Genomic DNA, 18,747 nt, shown 5'->3' with positions numbered 1-18,747 from the left:
AGGCGCTGCTGATACGCTTTCGTTACGTGCATACGGTAGGTTGACGCCTGGTTGACAGCGAGGCAAAAGGCGTTACGGTTACGATCCCTTTCCGATCCCATATGTGTGCTGAGACCTTAAACCGTAATTTCTAACCCGCCTGCCGAACTTGGTGATCATGACAAACTAATTCGTAAAGAGAATGTGACTAAAGATAAATAAAAGATAGATTTGTCTCGATAATCTTAGAAGTTGTGGATTCAACTAATCTAAACACGGAAAAATATTGTAGTAGTTAGTACTAACATATGTTAGAATTGTTCAAAATGAAATATTTACTTAGCCTTGAAAATTAGTCATCCTAAACAATCTGGCTAGACTATGCACAAACATTGAATAAACTAATTGCTTGTTTGCATACTTTTATGGAGTGAATAAATCTTTAAACAGCGTAATAAAGGCAAGGATATTGAAAAATAAGACTTATAATTCTTACTATAGAGCGTTTTAATTGTTTTAAATGTTCATGGCCTTTATTTTGTTAATTTAACAATTTACGTATATACACAAATACATGTGGTAGGACTTAATGCGGTATGGCATTCTGTACAGTCAATCAGTCTGATAATCATCATTATCGTATTCATTAGGCTCTAGTAATATAATACAAGTACCGTAATGTCAGTTTTGTATTTTTGAGGTCTTAACTATTGTTACAACCACTGGGTCAGTTACATTTTTTTTTAATTTTAAGTGAAACAAACTTGATTATATTTTTTTATAGGTTTTAATCTTAACTCAGTAAACTCAATTTCGATGAAACTCAACAGGTTGGTATATATAAATAATTTTATTTGTAACTTTTTGCATGAGTTTTAGAATATAGGAATATCTTTCATTTTATTTTTGATTGAGAACTTGAATTATATAAATGTACATGATTTGTTGTTTTTTATACTTGATAGGATGGCGTTTGGCCATCAGATAACACACAGTCACAGTAGGCATACTGTGACTGTGTGTTAACCTGTTACCTACAGCATTTTAATTAATGTACTTAGTTCAACTGACGAATACATTACAAAAACTTTTTCTTACTTTTAAAAATGTATCTTCTTTCTTTAGATAATTTCGCTTATCCAGCCAACAAAGAATCAAATTTAATTGAAATACCTTGTACCGTAAAAATCGTCATCGATATCAATCACGGCGGTGTTTTGAACAAAACACGAAACGATTAATCACAGCAAGAAAAACATTCATTAACTTAGACAAATAGTTCACTTCACGTCACTTGAAATTAACAACACTAATTACCTTTCATTACCAAAATTATATCAGTAACAGTTCACAAATCCTCAAAACTGCATCCAAGATTGTTCACAGATTTAAATAAATGGAATATAATTCACAAGCAAAGTTCGGATTGTTAGTTCTGGAGCGCGAAGTTTCGTGCGCGTATGAGCGGAGCGGTTGGGCGGGCGGCCGCTGCTCTGTAGGGCGGTTGCAAGACAACTGAAGCACGGGCACTGTCGGGCCTGCCGAGATCATCTGAAGCCCCCACTGATACTGAAAACGATGCGCATTTCACACGCCACTGCCATTTTTTCAACAATTTATTTGACACGCTACTTCTATTCCTTAATTTATCTTTCGTCAAGGTTAATTACTATTGTTTGTTGATGGTTTTAGCTTAGCTTTAGCTACAGTGTGATTTCTAAAAGTACTATCATAATACGGTACAAACTATTTCGTTAAATATATTTACTGCCGTACGGTACTCAAAGCCATTTAATGTTTACTTACCTAGTACTTAGGAATTGTTTTCGGAACAAAGTCGTTACTACGTAATAGTTTAAGTACCTAGTCATTAAATGTCTCTGAGTGCGGCAATTGCCGTTGAAAAGACAAATTGAACTTAAATGGAAACAGCTTTTGTAAGATATGGAAAAGTAAGGATACGACTGCGGTTTTATCACTAGGTAAGCTAAACTTTGGACAAACTGAAACCTGATAAAAATATCTGTAAAAGTTTCACACATTCTTTCTTTTAGTTGAAGGAAGCATTTTGAACTCGACCTTATTTTATTATTTTTACAGGGGAATGAGACCATGGATTTTTTGACAATTAGATGATTTTATTTTATCTGTTGTGTGTAAATCGGCGCATGTAATTGCATTGGCGCAAGTAAACCATAGCACTATTCAATTCGATCCCAACCCCATCTAGACAGCTGGGTCAGATAAAACAAATTCTTTTTAAAAACGCCGAATTAAAAAGTATACAGACACAAGTAGTTTTGATTTAAACCATATTGAACTCATTTCTATAATAATAAATGAATATATTTAAAACGATGAACTCTAAACTTTAATCGGCTGTGAAACTTACGACCATACATCCCACTTAGCGGGCAATCTAAGTACATTTCAATTAGTAGTTTTTCTTTTAATCCGTTATATCAATTCTAACAGATTATAATTGACACACATAAATGTAGGTACAAAGTTAAATTTGGCTTTGGTCCTTTAGTGTTGATATTGTAAGTCAGCTTACTGTCAGAGAAACGTGCCTTCAAGCTGAGCCACTGCGCTGAGAGTCCGCGAAGTTTGGACACTCATCTAAACTATTGTATTCATACTCTTGATACGCTTAACACATTTGACGGCCTAGTATTAAACTTTTGATGAAACTCATGTGAAATCAAAATAAATTTTGAATGAAATTAAATTAAAAATAAAACATCTTGTTAGGTCATCGGTTATATCAGTAAGTAGGCAACTATGTAATGGAATTTAAGGTATCGAATTTATTCTCTTCAATGGGTCATCACGTTGTGGAAATTTGCAGTATGTAGTTTTAATGACCGTATAATAGTTTGGTCCTTTTAACCTGATCTAATGACGGAGCCGAAAGATGAATTGGCATTCCATGAAATTTCGTATATATTTGACTGCACGGTTGGTGCGGTGGCTGGGCAACCGGGTGCCGCGCAATGTGTAGCGGGTTCAATTCCCGCACGGAGCAACTCTTTGTGTGACCCACAAATTGTTGTTTCGGGTCTGGGTGTCATGTGTATGTGAACTTGTACATTTGTAAACGCACCCACGACACAGGTGAAAGTCCTAGTGTGGGGCAACGTTTTTTAAAAGACAAAAGAAAGAAAGAAGATATACGGGTTTGGGATTTTTTAGAAACGTCTTGTACTATACTTGGACCACAATAAAGTTACAAAGTCTGATGATAAAGGCGGAAGTCCCTTTGATGGCATAAACTGTATACTAATGAGAGATCTCTTGCAGGTTTCACCAGCAAGTTAGTATTAGAATTCGTTTTAAGGAAAGTCTTCCTTTTTCCAGAGCCTCACGCTTTTACAATCAAATAGTATAGATAAAAGCGTACAGCGTAGCGCGACAATACGTAGTTTACACCTAAATCCAGAAATAGAGTTTGGCTTTGTATAGTGGAGAACAATACACAACTTGTTGCACTTGGAATTTCAAGTGGTGCAAGTTGTCCTTCTGGAAACACATAATGCGCTATGGAATTCTCTGCTTAGTTCTTCTAAGTTCGCTCAATCCCCAACGATCGAAGAACAAATGCAATCCCACGAATGGTCGGCACCAAACTTGTTCTTTTCTCGATTGAATAGGCAATTCGACCAAAAATTTACTTCTTTTCTTGAACTCACTTTTCCCTCTGATTTCCCCTAAATTATCGTCAAACTTTTACCATAAGTATTACAAGGTGGAATAGTATAGGAAACTTGACAGATTACATTAGATGTAAGATATTTTCATAAACTGAGATGCATTATATCCATTGTTACTCGTACGATGACTTGAAACCATCTGGTAAAGGCTTTGTTTAAACTCACGACGTGTTCAAACTCATTCAATATAAAATGAAGAGGTTTAAGCATCAGTTAACAGATTTGATATGACATGGGATAATGCATTTTGCTAAAATTGCGATTATTGAATTACATAAACTATTATTGCGACATCTAAAAATGTCTACACGGACGTTGCGTCGGCGTCAGTCGTAGGTTTTTTTTTCAAAGATTAGATGTTCAGAGGTTAGGGTGACTGTTTCTTATCAGAAGGTCTATCAGAGTTATCAGCTGGCTCAGTGATAGTGAAGGTGGGTTAATAGTATTGTTATACTATGTACATTATGTTTTGTGCTTCTTATATGGTAAATTAATCTTTCTTCGGTTATTATAAACTTATTACTGGGCAATATATATTATCGTCCTATTCCATCTAGTTATAAACGTCATTTATATAATTTCATTTTTAATTTAAACCGTTTCATTAATAACACAAAGGTTGTCAACACCATAAATCGGTTTCAATTATTCAGTTTACAATCTTAATAAAACTGATTCTATTTGTGGTTCTAAAGCAAATATTTTTAGGTCACGCACAGGCCTACTATACGATGGTCCACAAAAGGAATACAGAGCATTTAGGATAATAAAAGCTTTTGACAAACAAATAAAAGTCTAACAACATTCGGTTGGGAAAGCGAAAATGTTTAGTTGTGGGCCAATGTTCCCCGAAAATATTCTAATGTAATTACTGGTAACCGTACTCATTGGATTTACAATTAGGCACTCGCATAATAACACCGGTATCGATGCATTTACTTAATTTAAATTGTGTCGGCGCTCCTTCGCGGAACGAATGAATTGTTTCTAAGTAAATACACAAAAACATTTTGCTGCGCCGCTATGTACCTTAACCTAGTTTTTGAGATTTATGGTCTTAATAGACAATCAAAGAACTCATGAATAACTAAAGTGAAATGCATAAATTAAACGTTAGTATCGATAGATTTTAATATAAGCTAATCTTTGAGAATCCGTTGAGTGTTCGAATAAAATAGGTGTTATTATACAACGCATAACAAAATGACCATACAGATCAAGAAGCGCTGATGAATACAGGTTGAATAAAATCTCTATAGAAAGTTTCAGCTTAAAATACGTTTAAAAAATAGTACCAAATACTTGGTATCGCATGGTTCTTGAATTCAAATCAACATGTCACAACACCACAGGGATCACTCGCTAATATTACGAAACATTTCTTCTGTAAATCTGATCGCCTAGTACCTGTCTACCTAATTTTGATTCGCGCAGCGGCGGTGCGTGCGTAGGTATTGGAAAATTCATAACTTGGTACCATGAAAACATGAGTTTTAAAATCCTTCCCGTATCGTTTGTTATGTTATCTAGAAACCGTGCAATTGATATGAATACCCCCTTTTTTACACGTTGTATAATATTGACTCGGGAACAATCGTAATATTCGTGGTGTAGTTACAGGATTTTTCGTCTTCGTAATTTCGCCAACTGCTCTTGTGTTTTACAAGTGTTAAAAAGTTACAATACGAGAGGAACTTATGAATGCTTTTAATTCCTGTTTAATTATGTTTTTGTGATGTATGTGAGTTACTTTAATTGTCTGTCTACCGTTGTAACTTTTGAATTCAATAAATTAAATACTGTAATATTATATTTCACACGGAGGACTTTATATTAGGTATATGTATGAATTTCTTTATTGTTACCGAAATTGAGCTGAAATAGGACTACTAAAGGGCCACGCTAAATTAAGCTTTATCGAGGAAGGCTATAGGCTATAAAACATCACGCTATGACCAATAATAGGAGCCGAGCAGAGCGGGTTTAACTAAATTTTTATATAAAAAAACAAGATAATATTATGGATACTCCGGAGAACAGACACGACGTAATTTTACATAGAAATGACTAATGAACTAAAAGAGTGAAATAATGTTTCTTTTCGAGAAAAATGCTCAGTGTTTGGTAAAATGTAGACGGATTTATTAACCCTAAGTTTTTATAATACAGTAACGAGTTGGAACTCCTCGTTGGCCGAGAGGTTGCAAGTGCGACTGCCGGGCAAGGGGTCTCAGGTTCGACTACCGGGTCGGGCGAAGTATTGCTGGGCTTTTTTCGGTTTTTCGAAAATTTCTCAGTGGTAGCATGGAGTCTGGAAATGTGCCCGGTATATGGCAATAGGCTCACCACCTGTTATTATATGGGACTTACAACTTGAATTGTGAAATGTGGGTGTACAGTGGCAATATGTGCCATAATGTGCACCTCTGGCTACCCCTTCGGGGATTAAAGGCGTGATGTTATAAAAAATAAATAAAAAAAGAGTAACGAGTTGGACAGTGTTTGTTAAGAGCAAGCGTTATGTGCTTATTCATGAAAGTATGACAAATATTTCATTGCACGCTATACAGTGTTTAAATAGTAATTGTTTTAAATTAGTCGCTATTATTGCAACACTAATTGTAAGATAAACATGTTCATTGTGGACAGTTAATATTTTCTCTTAGCTGGTAATTTTATGCATAGCAATGAAAAGTAGTCTGAATTGTAACACAAATGCCTATTTGTGTTACTTTGTTCGTATGTAAACCTATCCATGGGTAAGTTAAACAAAGTCGGTGCAACTATTTATTTATCAAAACTGAAACAACTTTGGTTATTGGTATTTAATTTTTGTCTAGATAAACTTTAAGTAACTTGGACAACAAGTTTGACAGTTATCACGACTAGGTAATTAATAGGAACCGACAACGGCGAGAGAGGAAAGCATTATCTTATGAATTCTGTACCCATGACTGTGCTGAACTACTCATGATGAAACTAATTGCAACGTTGCTAATTCATATACAAATACCACATCAATGGCCATGACCAAAATGACAACAAAAACTCATATCGCGTTCTCCTTTTAAATGTAACTTCTTTTCTTCTACATCTTGCTAAATTGCTATAAAAAAATATAACACTTCAATTACGTCACGACTGAAATGACAAGGAGATAAACATAATTATATTGTGCTCTCTTTCTAAATTGAAACTTTGCTTTTCCATTACAATAACTATTAAATTATTCGCAACAAAGTTCATTTTTAGTCGTCACGTTCAAAGTGACAAAGGCAGAAATATTGATGATTATTATTTTGCTCGCGACTTAGTCTGTGTAGAATATTTACTTTAGGCTGATTTTTTCTTTCCAATTTCTATTAATCATTCACATAATCTCCGTTAGTTGTGGAGATTAGTGAGTACACTTTATAACTGCTCCCCTATCACCTGACATTTTTTTCGTGGAAAATTTAACAAGTTCCCGGGGATTTGGCGCGAAGCACGGGTAGGAAAATTAACGGTTAACAAAATTAAATAAATACGAAACTATCTAGCATAAGACAAGGCGGATTTGTCACACGTAGATATTTTTAGATATTCCTATTTCCTTATTTTTTGACCCATTGCATAAAAGGAAAATACTTGATAAAGCTATTGTAAGTAATTCAATAATAAAAAAAGTTCCCACAAAGAAAGCTGGCAAAGAATATAATATTTACGCCTATTCAGAGACAAAGCTTCTGTATAAACAATAACAAATTATCTAGGTCAGTGCTTATCTTATTTCTCACAGTTTTTGGCTCCCTTGGTCGCCGTTCCATACAAACAAGTAGCCAACGAACAACCCTTAATTCGATTTGTATATCATAATACCCAAAGTTGGCCCGCGTCTTAGCAAACATGGTTTTGGAAATCCTTATACAAACTAGCTCATGGCCAATCTCGCGATTGTCTTTCTACAAAACAGAAATAAATATTATATATTCGACTATTCATCTGTAAAAAGATGTAGTGGTTTAATATGAATATATTTCTCGTCATCCAGACTCTTCAGGTATGGTAAAAGTTGACTACTTTCTACACCTTAGTTAACACTTTCTTCAGAAATACCTGAATGTTTATCATTGTCTCTCCCTTCATCCCTTTCCCTCTCTCTCTCTCTTTTTCTCTGATAAACTGCGATCTCCAACACGCCTGTCAACCTTGTAGATAATGGCAAATCTTTCTATGGCGTAGATTCCAGCTTACACACTCAAAGACAATGTGTTCCAAACTTTAATTTCTGAAAATTTAACTGTACTAAAAACTGAATTGAATTGAAAAACTATGAAAGCCCAATGGCTCTTTGCACCATTATGATCATTATAATCATGGATAGCATAACTAGTGAAATGTAGGTTTTATATTTCTATGTACATATGTATGTGCCGCAATGCCCCTTCGAGGAAGATGTTAAGTTATATCACGTACAAAACCATCACCTTGATTTAAATACGCCTAATAAAAATGTACCAGATTTAAGAAACATGAGATCAATTAATTTTAAGACATTCATTACACGTATCTAACTGGAATTAATTTATTTTGTAGCACAGTAAAAAAGCAAACCTAAATATTTGTTTAAAGCACCCTCTGACGATTCAACCTTGACTTTATTCAGAGTGCCTCTGAGCTCCCTAGATGGCGTCAGGGGTCGTTTTAAAACTGGCTATGGTTTCGTTACAAGCGTTTGTATAAGTACGCGAGGCGAACTCTCCATAAGTAGAGAATCCAGTCCTAATTTTTGTATGAGGGTTTCCTGTCCAGTGCAGGTTCAGCCCTTATTATAACACATTGAAAATATATTTTAGTTTACATGACTATTATTTAATGAGTATTATTAGGTACTCATATATCAGTTGTCACATATGTGACGAAAAGCGCGTGTTTTAATACAAATGCTAGCGTTTGTCCACTTAAAGGCGTGATTATTGTACATATTTATATGTAATTTATATTATTTAGCGTTAACCAATTAGTCAGTAAAATTAAATATGATGTGCTCCTCACTATGAAAGCCCAATGGCTCTTTACTTGTCACCATTGTGATCATTACAACGTAGAACAACCATCATCTTGATCTAAATACGCCTAATAAAAATTTACCAGATTTAAGAAACATGAGATCAATTAATTTTAAGACATTCATTACACGTATCTAACTGGAATTAATTTATTTTGTAGCACAGTAAAAAAGCAAATATAAATATTTGTGTAAAGCACCCTCTGACGATTCAACCTTGAATTTATTCAGAGTGCCTCTGAGCTCCCTAGATGGCGTTAGGGGTCGTTTTAAAACTGGCTATGGTTTCGTTACAAGCGTTTGTATAAGTTCGAGAGGCAAACTCTCGCAAAGTACCGGAAAGTAGCCATATTCATATTTTTGTATGAGGGTTGCCTGTCCAGTGCAGGTTCAGCCCTTATTATAATACATTGAAAATATTTTAGTTTACATGACTATTAGTTAATGAGTATTAGGTACTTAGCAGTCGGTGAATGGGACTGATTTCGATATATTTCAATATACTCGTCGTCTATTATGTACTTATATGTCAGTTGTTACATATGTGGTGAAAAGCGCGTGTTTTAGTACAAATGCTAGTCTTTGTTCACTTAACGGCGTGATTATTGTAGGTACATATTATTTATATATAATTTATTTTATTTAGCGTCAATCAATTAGTCAGACGTTGTTAATTTATAAAATTAAATATAATGTGCTCCTTACACTTCATATTTAAATTTAATGATATTATGTGAGTTTCCATTTAAACATTTGAGCTCAGCTTTTAATTGCCCACCGAGTAACTCTAAGGCCTACCATAAACAGACAGCTTAAAGCAGACAGGATCAGCTGCTTTAAGCTGCGACTGCATAATGAACCACAGCATTCTACGTATACATGTACAAACTCCATAGTGTTGTCGTTTCTAGTTAGCCGGCAACACATCGACATAACTATAATTTACAGCCTTATATAATATACTTGTGTGAGCAAATACATACTAATGTGCAAAATGTTTGTCCATTACGCAGTTGTGTATGCATTGGTGTATGTGTAGTATAATTTGAAATAGTGTTGTCGTGTGTACATACTTATGGATTGGTTGAGCAGTTGCGAGTTTCTGGCGGTGGTCATTTCATTACGTGGTAAAGCAGTCGCCACTATTGTTACATGAGTGATACTCATACACACACACACATAGATTGTATGTGTATGTTTCGTAGGTATATGTTATTCACAATGTAACTATTACATTATCCTAATTTCAAAAAGGTTTATATATTTTTACTAAAACCTATTTTAATAAATGAAAGTAAACAATATTGACACTTTGACACTAATCAAGTGACATCCATATACATCCGTGTACAATCTAAATTAATTAGATTTCAAAGTTCATATAAAATTGGGCACAATTGTTATTTTATTAGAAAATTTCTTATTATTGTGTTTAATTTTATCTGCAAAAATGTCGGCGTCTTTAGATAGCACTTTGGATCCTATGGAAGAAATCAGATTCAGGAAGAAACATAGTGGTGTTTGGGCTGAAATACTAAAGGAAACGCATTTCACATTTGATGAACTAGAACGTAGGTATCCAAACGTATTGCTTACTTTGTTATGGTAGTAGGCATATTAGTATGTAATATAGGTATTTTATATTGTGTTCTGTATTGGCAACAGACCATGTTCTATTGTAGCCTCGGAATCAATAAATTAAATATTGTAAAGTTGAAGACGGGCGAACGGTCGAAATTGCGACTGCCGGACAAGGGATCTCGGGTGCGATTACCGGGTCGGGCAAAGGATTATTGGGTTTTTTCTCAGTAGTAGCACGGTGTCTGGAATTGTGTCCAGTATAATAATATGGCAATAGGCTCACCCCCTATTACATGGCACTTATAACAAAAATGGTGAAAAGTGGATGTATATTGTGTAGCGGCATTACTTGCCGTAATGTGCACCTCTGCCTATCCCTACGGGGATAAAAAGCATGACGTTGTAAAGTTGAAGAGTGTATATTTGTTTGAACACGCTAAACTCCGGAACTACTAGTTTGAATGAAACAATTATTTGTCTTTCAGAAATTATGTTGATATTTTTCAAAATACAGAAGAGAGACGAAAGGTGTCCTGGAACTGATCTGATCACAAGGTAACATAATTTTTTAAGACCTAGGTATAATAATAGTCCCAAACGATGTGAAATGAGGGGTGATACAACTTTTACCAGTTTTTGGTACCGTAACTCCTCAATGAATAGACTGGTTTGAATGGGGGTGATTGTCATTAAAAAAATATTCTTTACTGACGAAAATTATTTAAGTCGCTTAAGATTAGCTAACAGATTTTCTAGAACACCTTTTAAGCCATCCTTGGACCTGTACAAATATAATCCAAGACCAAAAAGCCAAATCGGTCCAGCCTTTCTCGAGTTTTACAGTATATGTATACCTTTAGGTATATAACAATCAATTGTTATTCGTAAGTCTAAAATATATACATAGAGAAATATTATATTATGTGATTTAGGTTTTAAACTGTAGTAGCTAGGTGCTTTATGCTATCTTGAAACTGATTTTATTTAACGATGAAAATATAGAGTTGCAGAACCATTTCATAAATAAATAAAGATTGTGGAGTTATGACGGAGTTACTAGGTATGCTGGTGTCGGCACGTGTGAAAATATCTGAATACCAAAAACGGCGGAGATCACGAACCTTCACGTCACTTTATTATACTTTGATATTATTAAATTAAATTGCTGACGTTCAGCCCGTTTTGAATAAATTGCTTTGATTTTCTTGTTTCTGAATTAATGATAACGTTTTTGCAATTCATGCTTAAATACTCATTATCATTCGTTTACACAGTCGGAATAATGTAGTCAGATATAGCTATGGTACTTTTTGTTGCTGTTTACTACTTGCCACCATTTTTGAGTTGTTTGATTAAGCGTACACATTACACATGGTTTATATCGATTGGGGCAGGCAGAGATACGTTAAATGTTTTACAACAACGGTGCGAGACAGATAGACAGACTGCTACATAATCTCCTTTCAGGTTTATTAGGCACTTGTCTCACCGGCAACGAGTAACGAGTAGAGCTAGAACTAGAAACGAGTTAGCGAGACGCGGGGAGCGAGTGCGTAGTTCCGATATTTAAGATTTATTTCCGATGTTTAACTAGTGAAGCGAGTGCTCGCCGGCAGTGTGAACAGTCAGCGATCAACTGTTTGTATATGCATCTCTTTTGTTCACACGGAAAGTATATCTCTTATACGTTTCTTGAGCGAGAAAATACCCGATAGTTAGTCGTTTTCTCGTCGTTGGTGGGACAACTGCCTTAGAGGGCGCTACTTGTCTGGTTTTCTTAAATGTTTATTCCCTAATTACGACTCCCTCTGATCTCGACTTGATACCGGGATATTAAAGAGTATATTTTAGTTAGTTAGATGTGATGTGTATTTTTCGCTGCCGTCATCAAACAACATGAATTATCGTGTAAAGTAACAATGTATGACTGGAATAGAGAGTCTCAAAGTATCTTCTCCAGACTATCATATGCTCAATTGACAACACAATATTGCGACCCTATCGTATAAAGTTTGTTTTGATTAGGGTAAAGGTAAGGGTTGCTTTGTACGGGTTAATTATAGAAGCGTAATTTTCATAAATAATAAGTTGAAAACTTTTAGTTGAACCAATTTAATAATCTATTTTAAGTTTGTTGTCAACGCGTTTTGTTTTTTACTGACTACAAAAAAAAGTTGGGATGTTTGTTTATTTGTTCACTAATTACTCCGCCAATTGTGGACCGATTTTCAAAGTTCTGTTTTTGTTCGAGAGTTTATACCCGCGAGTGTTTAATTATATTTTTCAATAAAGATTTATAAACACTACAATATAATAAGAGTCGACTTGATGATGGAGCTGACAATTTATAACAATTAAAAAAGAAATTATATTAGAACCTATCCTTTATGCCCAAGCCTTTTTCCCCAACGCCATCTATCGAGGATAAAGACAACTTGGATTATTTATTTATACTCCGTTCGGGCATTTTCTTTGTACTAAATGTTTAATTATATTGATATAATTTTTTTCATACCTTTTTACTATTTGTTAACTTTTTTCGATGAATTAAAACAATAACATGAACCGAAGTCGTGTAACGATCGACATAGAATTATCTATACCGTTAGAGCGTTTTCTTTGTACTAAAAGTTGTATTATGTTATATTTTTCATTGCTTTTTACTATTTTGTAAAAACAAATTTCCAATGAATTAAAACAATAACATGAACTGAACAATTGTAATTACACCATTGCGCGATCAACGCCATCTATCTACGGAGTATAGGAACAGCCCGACATTGTTCAATTCCGTACTATAAGTACGAAATTGAACAATAGATGGCGCTGTATGTCCGGAATAAATTCATTTTTTATTTTATTTTTATTTTTATTTTTATTTTTATTTTTATTTTTATTTTTATTTTTATTTTTATTTTTATTTTTATTTTTATTTTTATTTTTATTTTTATTTTTATTTTTATTTTTATTTTTATTTTTATTTTTATTTTTATTTTTATTTTTATTTTTATTTTTATTTTTATTTTTATTTTATTTTATTTTATTTTTATTTTATTTTTCTTTTATTTTTATTTATATTTTATTTTATTTTTATTTTATTTTTATTTTATTTTTATTTTATTTTTATTTTATTTTTATTTTATTTTTATTTTATTTTATTTTTATTTTATTTTTATTTTATTTTTATTTTATTTTTATTTTATTTTTATTTTATTTTTATTTTATTTTATTTTTATTTTATTTTTATTTTATTTTTATTTTATTTTTATTTTATTTTTATTTTATTTTATTTTTATTTTATTTTTATTTTTATTTTTATTTTTATTTTTATTTTTATTTTTATTTTTATTTTTATTTTTATTTTTATTTTTATTTTTATTTTTATTTTTATTTTTATTTTTATTTTTATTTTTATTTTTATTTTTATTTTTATTTTTATTTTTATTTTATTTTTATTTTATTTTTATTTTATTTTTATTTTATTTTTATTTTATTTTTATTTTATTTTTATTTTATTTTTATTTTATTTTTATTTTATTTTTATTTTATTTTATTTTTATTTTATTTTTATTTTATTTTTATTTTATTTTTATATTATTTTTTGATTTTTGAAATAAAAATATATCTATGTCCTTTCTAAGGTTCTAAACTATATCTGTACCAAATTTCAACCAAATCCGTCAAATAGTTGCGGAGATTAATGGTATAAGCATAGAATGTTCGACGTGATTTTTTAATTTGACATAACTTTTTTATTTATGAACCGATTGACATGAAACAAACACTAAATGTAAATTTAAGCATCCCACAATATATTCGTGAAAACCGCATCCAACTCGGATCAGCCGTTTCTGAGATTAGCGCGCACAGACGAACAGACAAACAGACAAACAGACAAACAGACAAACAGACAAAAAAAAGTTAATTACATTTTTGGGTTCGACATCGACATAACAATAACCCCTGCTATTTTTTTTATTTTTATTTTCAATGTACAGACAGCACTTTTCTACGATTTTATTATATGTATAGATAAATATTTATAAACACTACAATATAATAAGAGTCGACTTGATGATGGAGCTGACAGCCAGTTGAGGGAATTCTACAACGGGATACCGTAACTGCCTAGTGTTTGGGCTTGATTAATTTGTGTTGATGGATAACTTTACACCTAGATTAAGTGGGACAGTCATTGAGGGTCTGATAATGAAGAAGTGTAGTTGTTAAGGAAACTCGTCAACAGTACCTATACATTAACTATCAAGTGTTTGGTTTTTATCTTATTCTATCTAGGTATGGGATTGACACCCGTATTCACAAACGATACTATGCGGTCTCTTAGTGCGCGCGAGCGCACAGGGCCCCTAAATCTAATTCATAAACAATACTTGAGTGACAGCTGGTACAATGCGTCCTTCAAAATGAACGCACAGCTAAAGTAGCCTGCCAGCTGTTTTAAGCTACGCATAGCCATTGTCAATGGCAATAGATGTCACAAGGTTTATTTCTTGTTAGAGAAATATAAGTATTTTTCGGACAGACAGACAGTTGTGTTTAGGGATCCCGATTTTGTTATTGTATCCATATTTGTGAATATAAAACCAACACAAATATTAACAAAATTGTTCTTGGATACCGGTAACTGTTTATGTTTTGACGTTGTTGTATGACAACTCAAAATTGTTCTTGGATACCGGTAACTATTTATATTTTGACGTTGTTGTATGACAACTCAAAATTGTTCTTGGTTACCGGTAACTGTTTATGTTTTGACGTTGTTGTATGACAACTGATATGAACGTCAAGCAGCGACGTGAAATACGCAACATACGAGAACCAATCACAGAGCTCTATTTAACGCTACGGGTTTGCTTAGACAAGGGTCGCTTAAGTATCGTTTATGAATTGAAAGGCTTGCCAGATGTTACGCAGTGAGAAATGCCTTACTTCGCAGAGCGTTGCTACTTCACTGAGGAAAGTATCGTTTGTGAATACGGGTGTTAATCATTTGTGTTGATAAGAACTTTGCACTCATGTGGATTATAAGTGGCGAAACGGGTCTATGCAGTCTTATACTAAAAATAAAAAAATATAAACTGCATTTAAAAAACTGACCTAAAAAAAGCTAAATCATAAAACAAATAAATAGTGATATACCTAATGATAGGTTAGAAGTCGGTACCATAAGCTCATATCATAATAATAATAATATAACTTGGGTTGGGCGGATGGATCAAGGGCCTGATGCAGAAGGCAGTAATCCTCGAAACGGCACGTATTGTGAGGAGGTTTCTGTCTCTGGAGCCCTAACCACAGGTAGCTTGGACCATGCTCCCGCTACTGGTCGGCTCCTATTTTTATATTTTTAAATATTATTTTATTTTGTATGTTGTAGTATTTAAAAATGTAAATTTAGAGAATTTTAAATAAATATAGAGAATATAACTTATTGGTAAAAAATTGTAAACAGCTTACATAAACAAATCATCATTTTATTCATCAGTTTGTGTATGCCACGATTATTTATGTCACTTAATAGGCTGTCCGCAGCCATAGAATATTTTCCAAAAAACTAATCTGAACCAGACTGTATACTATTTTGCAATTCAACGCAATTCGATGAATTTGATATAGGTCTTTAAGATAACATGATTTTTTATTTCGGTTCTCAACATGAATGTTGTTACCGGACTCAACATGTACACATTATGAGTGGCCACCGAATCTCTGCAATGTCAAAAGTTTATCGCAAAATATTAATAGGAATTCCACGTTGAATGCATTATTGTTGATTGGAATTTATATAGCCAAATAATTTACTTTTATCGATGTAAACACTTAAGTTAATACCGATGTCTCTTCTTAATAACACTTTAAAACCTATACCTATATAATCACTATGTACCGGTTAATAAACTTCCAAAACTACGCAGCTTCGCAATATTTGGAAATAAACGCGGTGTTTACATAAAAACATTCCCAACCACCATTTTTAATGACGATGACAGCTCTCTGTAGTTCATACAAACAGCATGAAATACTGTTAGGCACTGCCGTATGGCCTAGACTACGACGGAACGGGTTGCTCACTGCGCATCCTCCATTGCACCCAATAAAATAACGTGGAAGCAGGAAGGCAACACACGCGTACTGTTTCTGTTAAAGCGGGACAGAGAATTGCATTATTCCGATAGACCTCCTTTATTAACTGGCCGCCTGGTACCTGGTGTGCAAGACTTGCACATTTCTTCGGAGATATTGCAAGTGGTGTGCATTTCTTCGTTCATCTTATAATTGACGAAATATCAAATTATTTGATGATCATTGATATAATATCATGTATTTTATGTTTCCGAAGGAGTAGAGTGAATTTAAAGAGTGTGAGTTTAATTTTATTTCAAATTTGATTTTCGTGTCATTGGACATTATTACGAGTAGATATTTTTTTAGGGCTAGATTTGGAAACCGCATTTTCAACAGGTGAAATAGAGGACGGTTACTTTAGATGTCAAACAATTATTTTCATAGTTGTTGTTTTCATGGTTGGCGCGCATTCTTCTTCTCTGGGCAGCGGTCTGGGCAACAGACTGCTGTGCAACTTGCTGCCGTTTTATTCCCGTTCGGGAGGACTGTTTGTGTGTCCCACAGATCATTGTTCTGGGTCAGAGTGTAACGTGTATGTTTGCAAACGCACCTTGGGTTGCGTGTTTTTTTTTATCAAAATTTTTAATACTTTTTGTTGAAGATTATAATATTCCGTACAAAATGTCGAACAGATCATTAGATTATCTCATGATTTAGTGAGTTGCTGATAACGTTTTATGCTGTAAAAAAATTAATTACTGACCTATCATTTTACAATGCCTTCTTCATTTTCGTATCACTAAATACAATAATATGTAGATAAGAACTATAATTCATTAATTTTAAAGATATAGGTTCTGTAGCTAAGTGCAGCTAATGCGCGTTTTGTTCCACATAATTATTATTAGAAGTTTGACTGCACGGTTGGCGCAGTGGCTGGGTTGGCTGTCGCGAAACGTGTAACGAGTTCGATTCCCGCACGAAGCAATTCTTTGTGTGATCCACAAATTGTTGTTTCGGGTCTGGGCGTAATGGGCATGTGAACTTGTATGTTTGTAAACGCACTCACGATCCAGGAGAAAATCTTAGAATTTAAATAACGTAGGCGATGTTTTTAAATCTGACTTACTAACTGTAGTAACTGTAATATCCTACTACGCACTAAATGCTATGGCAGACGACTATTTCTTTTACTATAAGTTACCAATGACAAAAAAGTAAGTAAATGACACATTTATGTAGAAAAACCTGTAGAGATAACTTATCCAAGCATTGTAATAAAATAATACTCACTGTAATTATGTGATAAATAATACTCACTGTAATAAATATTTAATTTCAGCTATGATTTCAGCAACTCAAAGCTTAGCATACTTGGGTTTGAGCAATGGTTTGGTTTCTTAACTTACCGTGAAACATGTTATTATTTAATGTTAAATAGCATAAAATCGAGCCCTATATTCACTGCAGGGATAAATGGCAATATAAGATTATGGACGATGTATTTGCAACGTGAGGTAGTAGACCTCCTCTTAATAACTGGGCGCCTGGTACCCGATGTGCAAGACTTGCACTTTTCCGCGGATATTTTGCAAGTGGGTAACTCGAATAGTACGGAATAAATAACGGGATCTGTATGGTGACAACAGAGTTTAATATATTTATCGCCACCGTCAATCTTGCCGCGGGTATAGTAAGAACTGACTAAAGGGCTAACTAATTATCTACAGACTTAGAAAAAGACCTGGCAGCAGTGCTCATTGATTTACCTGAACCCTTTAAACTGTGATATCCAACCCTATTGCCAAGTGTGGAGATCATAGCAAAATTTAGAGGAGGCTTGTTAAGTCTAGCATTGAAATTTCGCAAGCTGATGTTGAAACAATATTATTATAAAATCACGTCATTATTCCCTGCAGGGATAGTTAGAAAAATATGTATATTAGATGTTACTTTACGTGATCATAGCTGTAATAGACCTCCTTTCAACAACTGCCCGCCTGGTACCCGATGTGCAAGACTTGCACATTTTGTCGGATAAATTGCAAGTGGGTATCGAGAGTACGTTGGTAATTAACGGAAACTTTGCGAATTATAATACATTTATCACTTCCCATAGGTGGTGAAAAACATTGAGGGATTAGAAATCGGCCGACAGCAGCTCTGATTAACCTGAACCTTCTAATCTCCAACCCGAGGAGGCTTATTAAGTCTAGCAGAGGGACGGTCGCTGGCTGTTGAAGTTGTTGAAATAACATAAAATCACGCCATTATTCCCTGCAGGGGTAGATAGAAAATATGAATATTTTTGACAAATTGCAAGTGGGTAACGAGTGTAGG

The 18,747-nt window shown here is 33.6% G+C and overlaps 2 protein-coding genes across 3 annotated transcripts in view; one reads left to right on the top strand and one right to left on the bottom strand.

The window, feature by feature from the left end:
- Positions 1-1,508, bottom strand: part of LOC118267698 (calcitonin gene-related peptide type 1 receptor) — a 75,818-nt gene extending 74,310 nt beyond the window's left edge. Inside the window, exon 1 of one of the 2 annotated variants that reach the window (XM_035581837.2) lies at positions 1,153-1,508. The gene's annotated coding sequence lies outside the window, so the exon portion shown is untranslated. The remainder of the gene's footprint in view (positions 1-1,152) is intronic. The other variant, XM_035581828.2, reaches the window with a different exon arrangement.
- An 8,553-nt stretch (positions 1,509-10,061) lies between these two features.
- LOC118266313 (calaxin-like) overlaps positions 10,062-18,747 on the top strand; it is a 53,444-nt gene continuing 44,758 nt past the window's right edge. The window contains exons 1-2 of the mRNA XM_035579722.2: positions 10,062-10,310; positions 10,806-10,875. Coding sequence (XP_035435615.1) covers positions 10,190-10,310; positions 10,806-10,875 — 191 coding nt within the window. The 5' untranslated portion in view covers positions 10,062-10,189. The remainder of the gene's footprint in view (positions 10,311-10,805; positions 10,876-18,747) is intronic.

The sequence above is a fragment of the Spodoptera frugiperda genome, chromosome 25 (genome assembly GCF_023101765.2).
Source record: "Spodoptera frugiperda isolate SF20-4 chromosome 25, AGI-APGP_CSIRO_Sfru_2.0, whole genome shotgun sequence".
In the NCBI taxonomy this organism is placed as follows: Eukaryota; Metazoa; Arthropoda; class Insecta; order Lepidoptera; family Noctuidae; genus Spodoptera; species Spodoptera frugiperda.
Note: the sequence above shows the minus strand (reverse complement) of the source record. Positions and strands in the feature narration are given on the sequence as shown.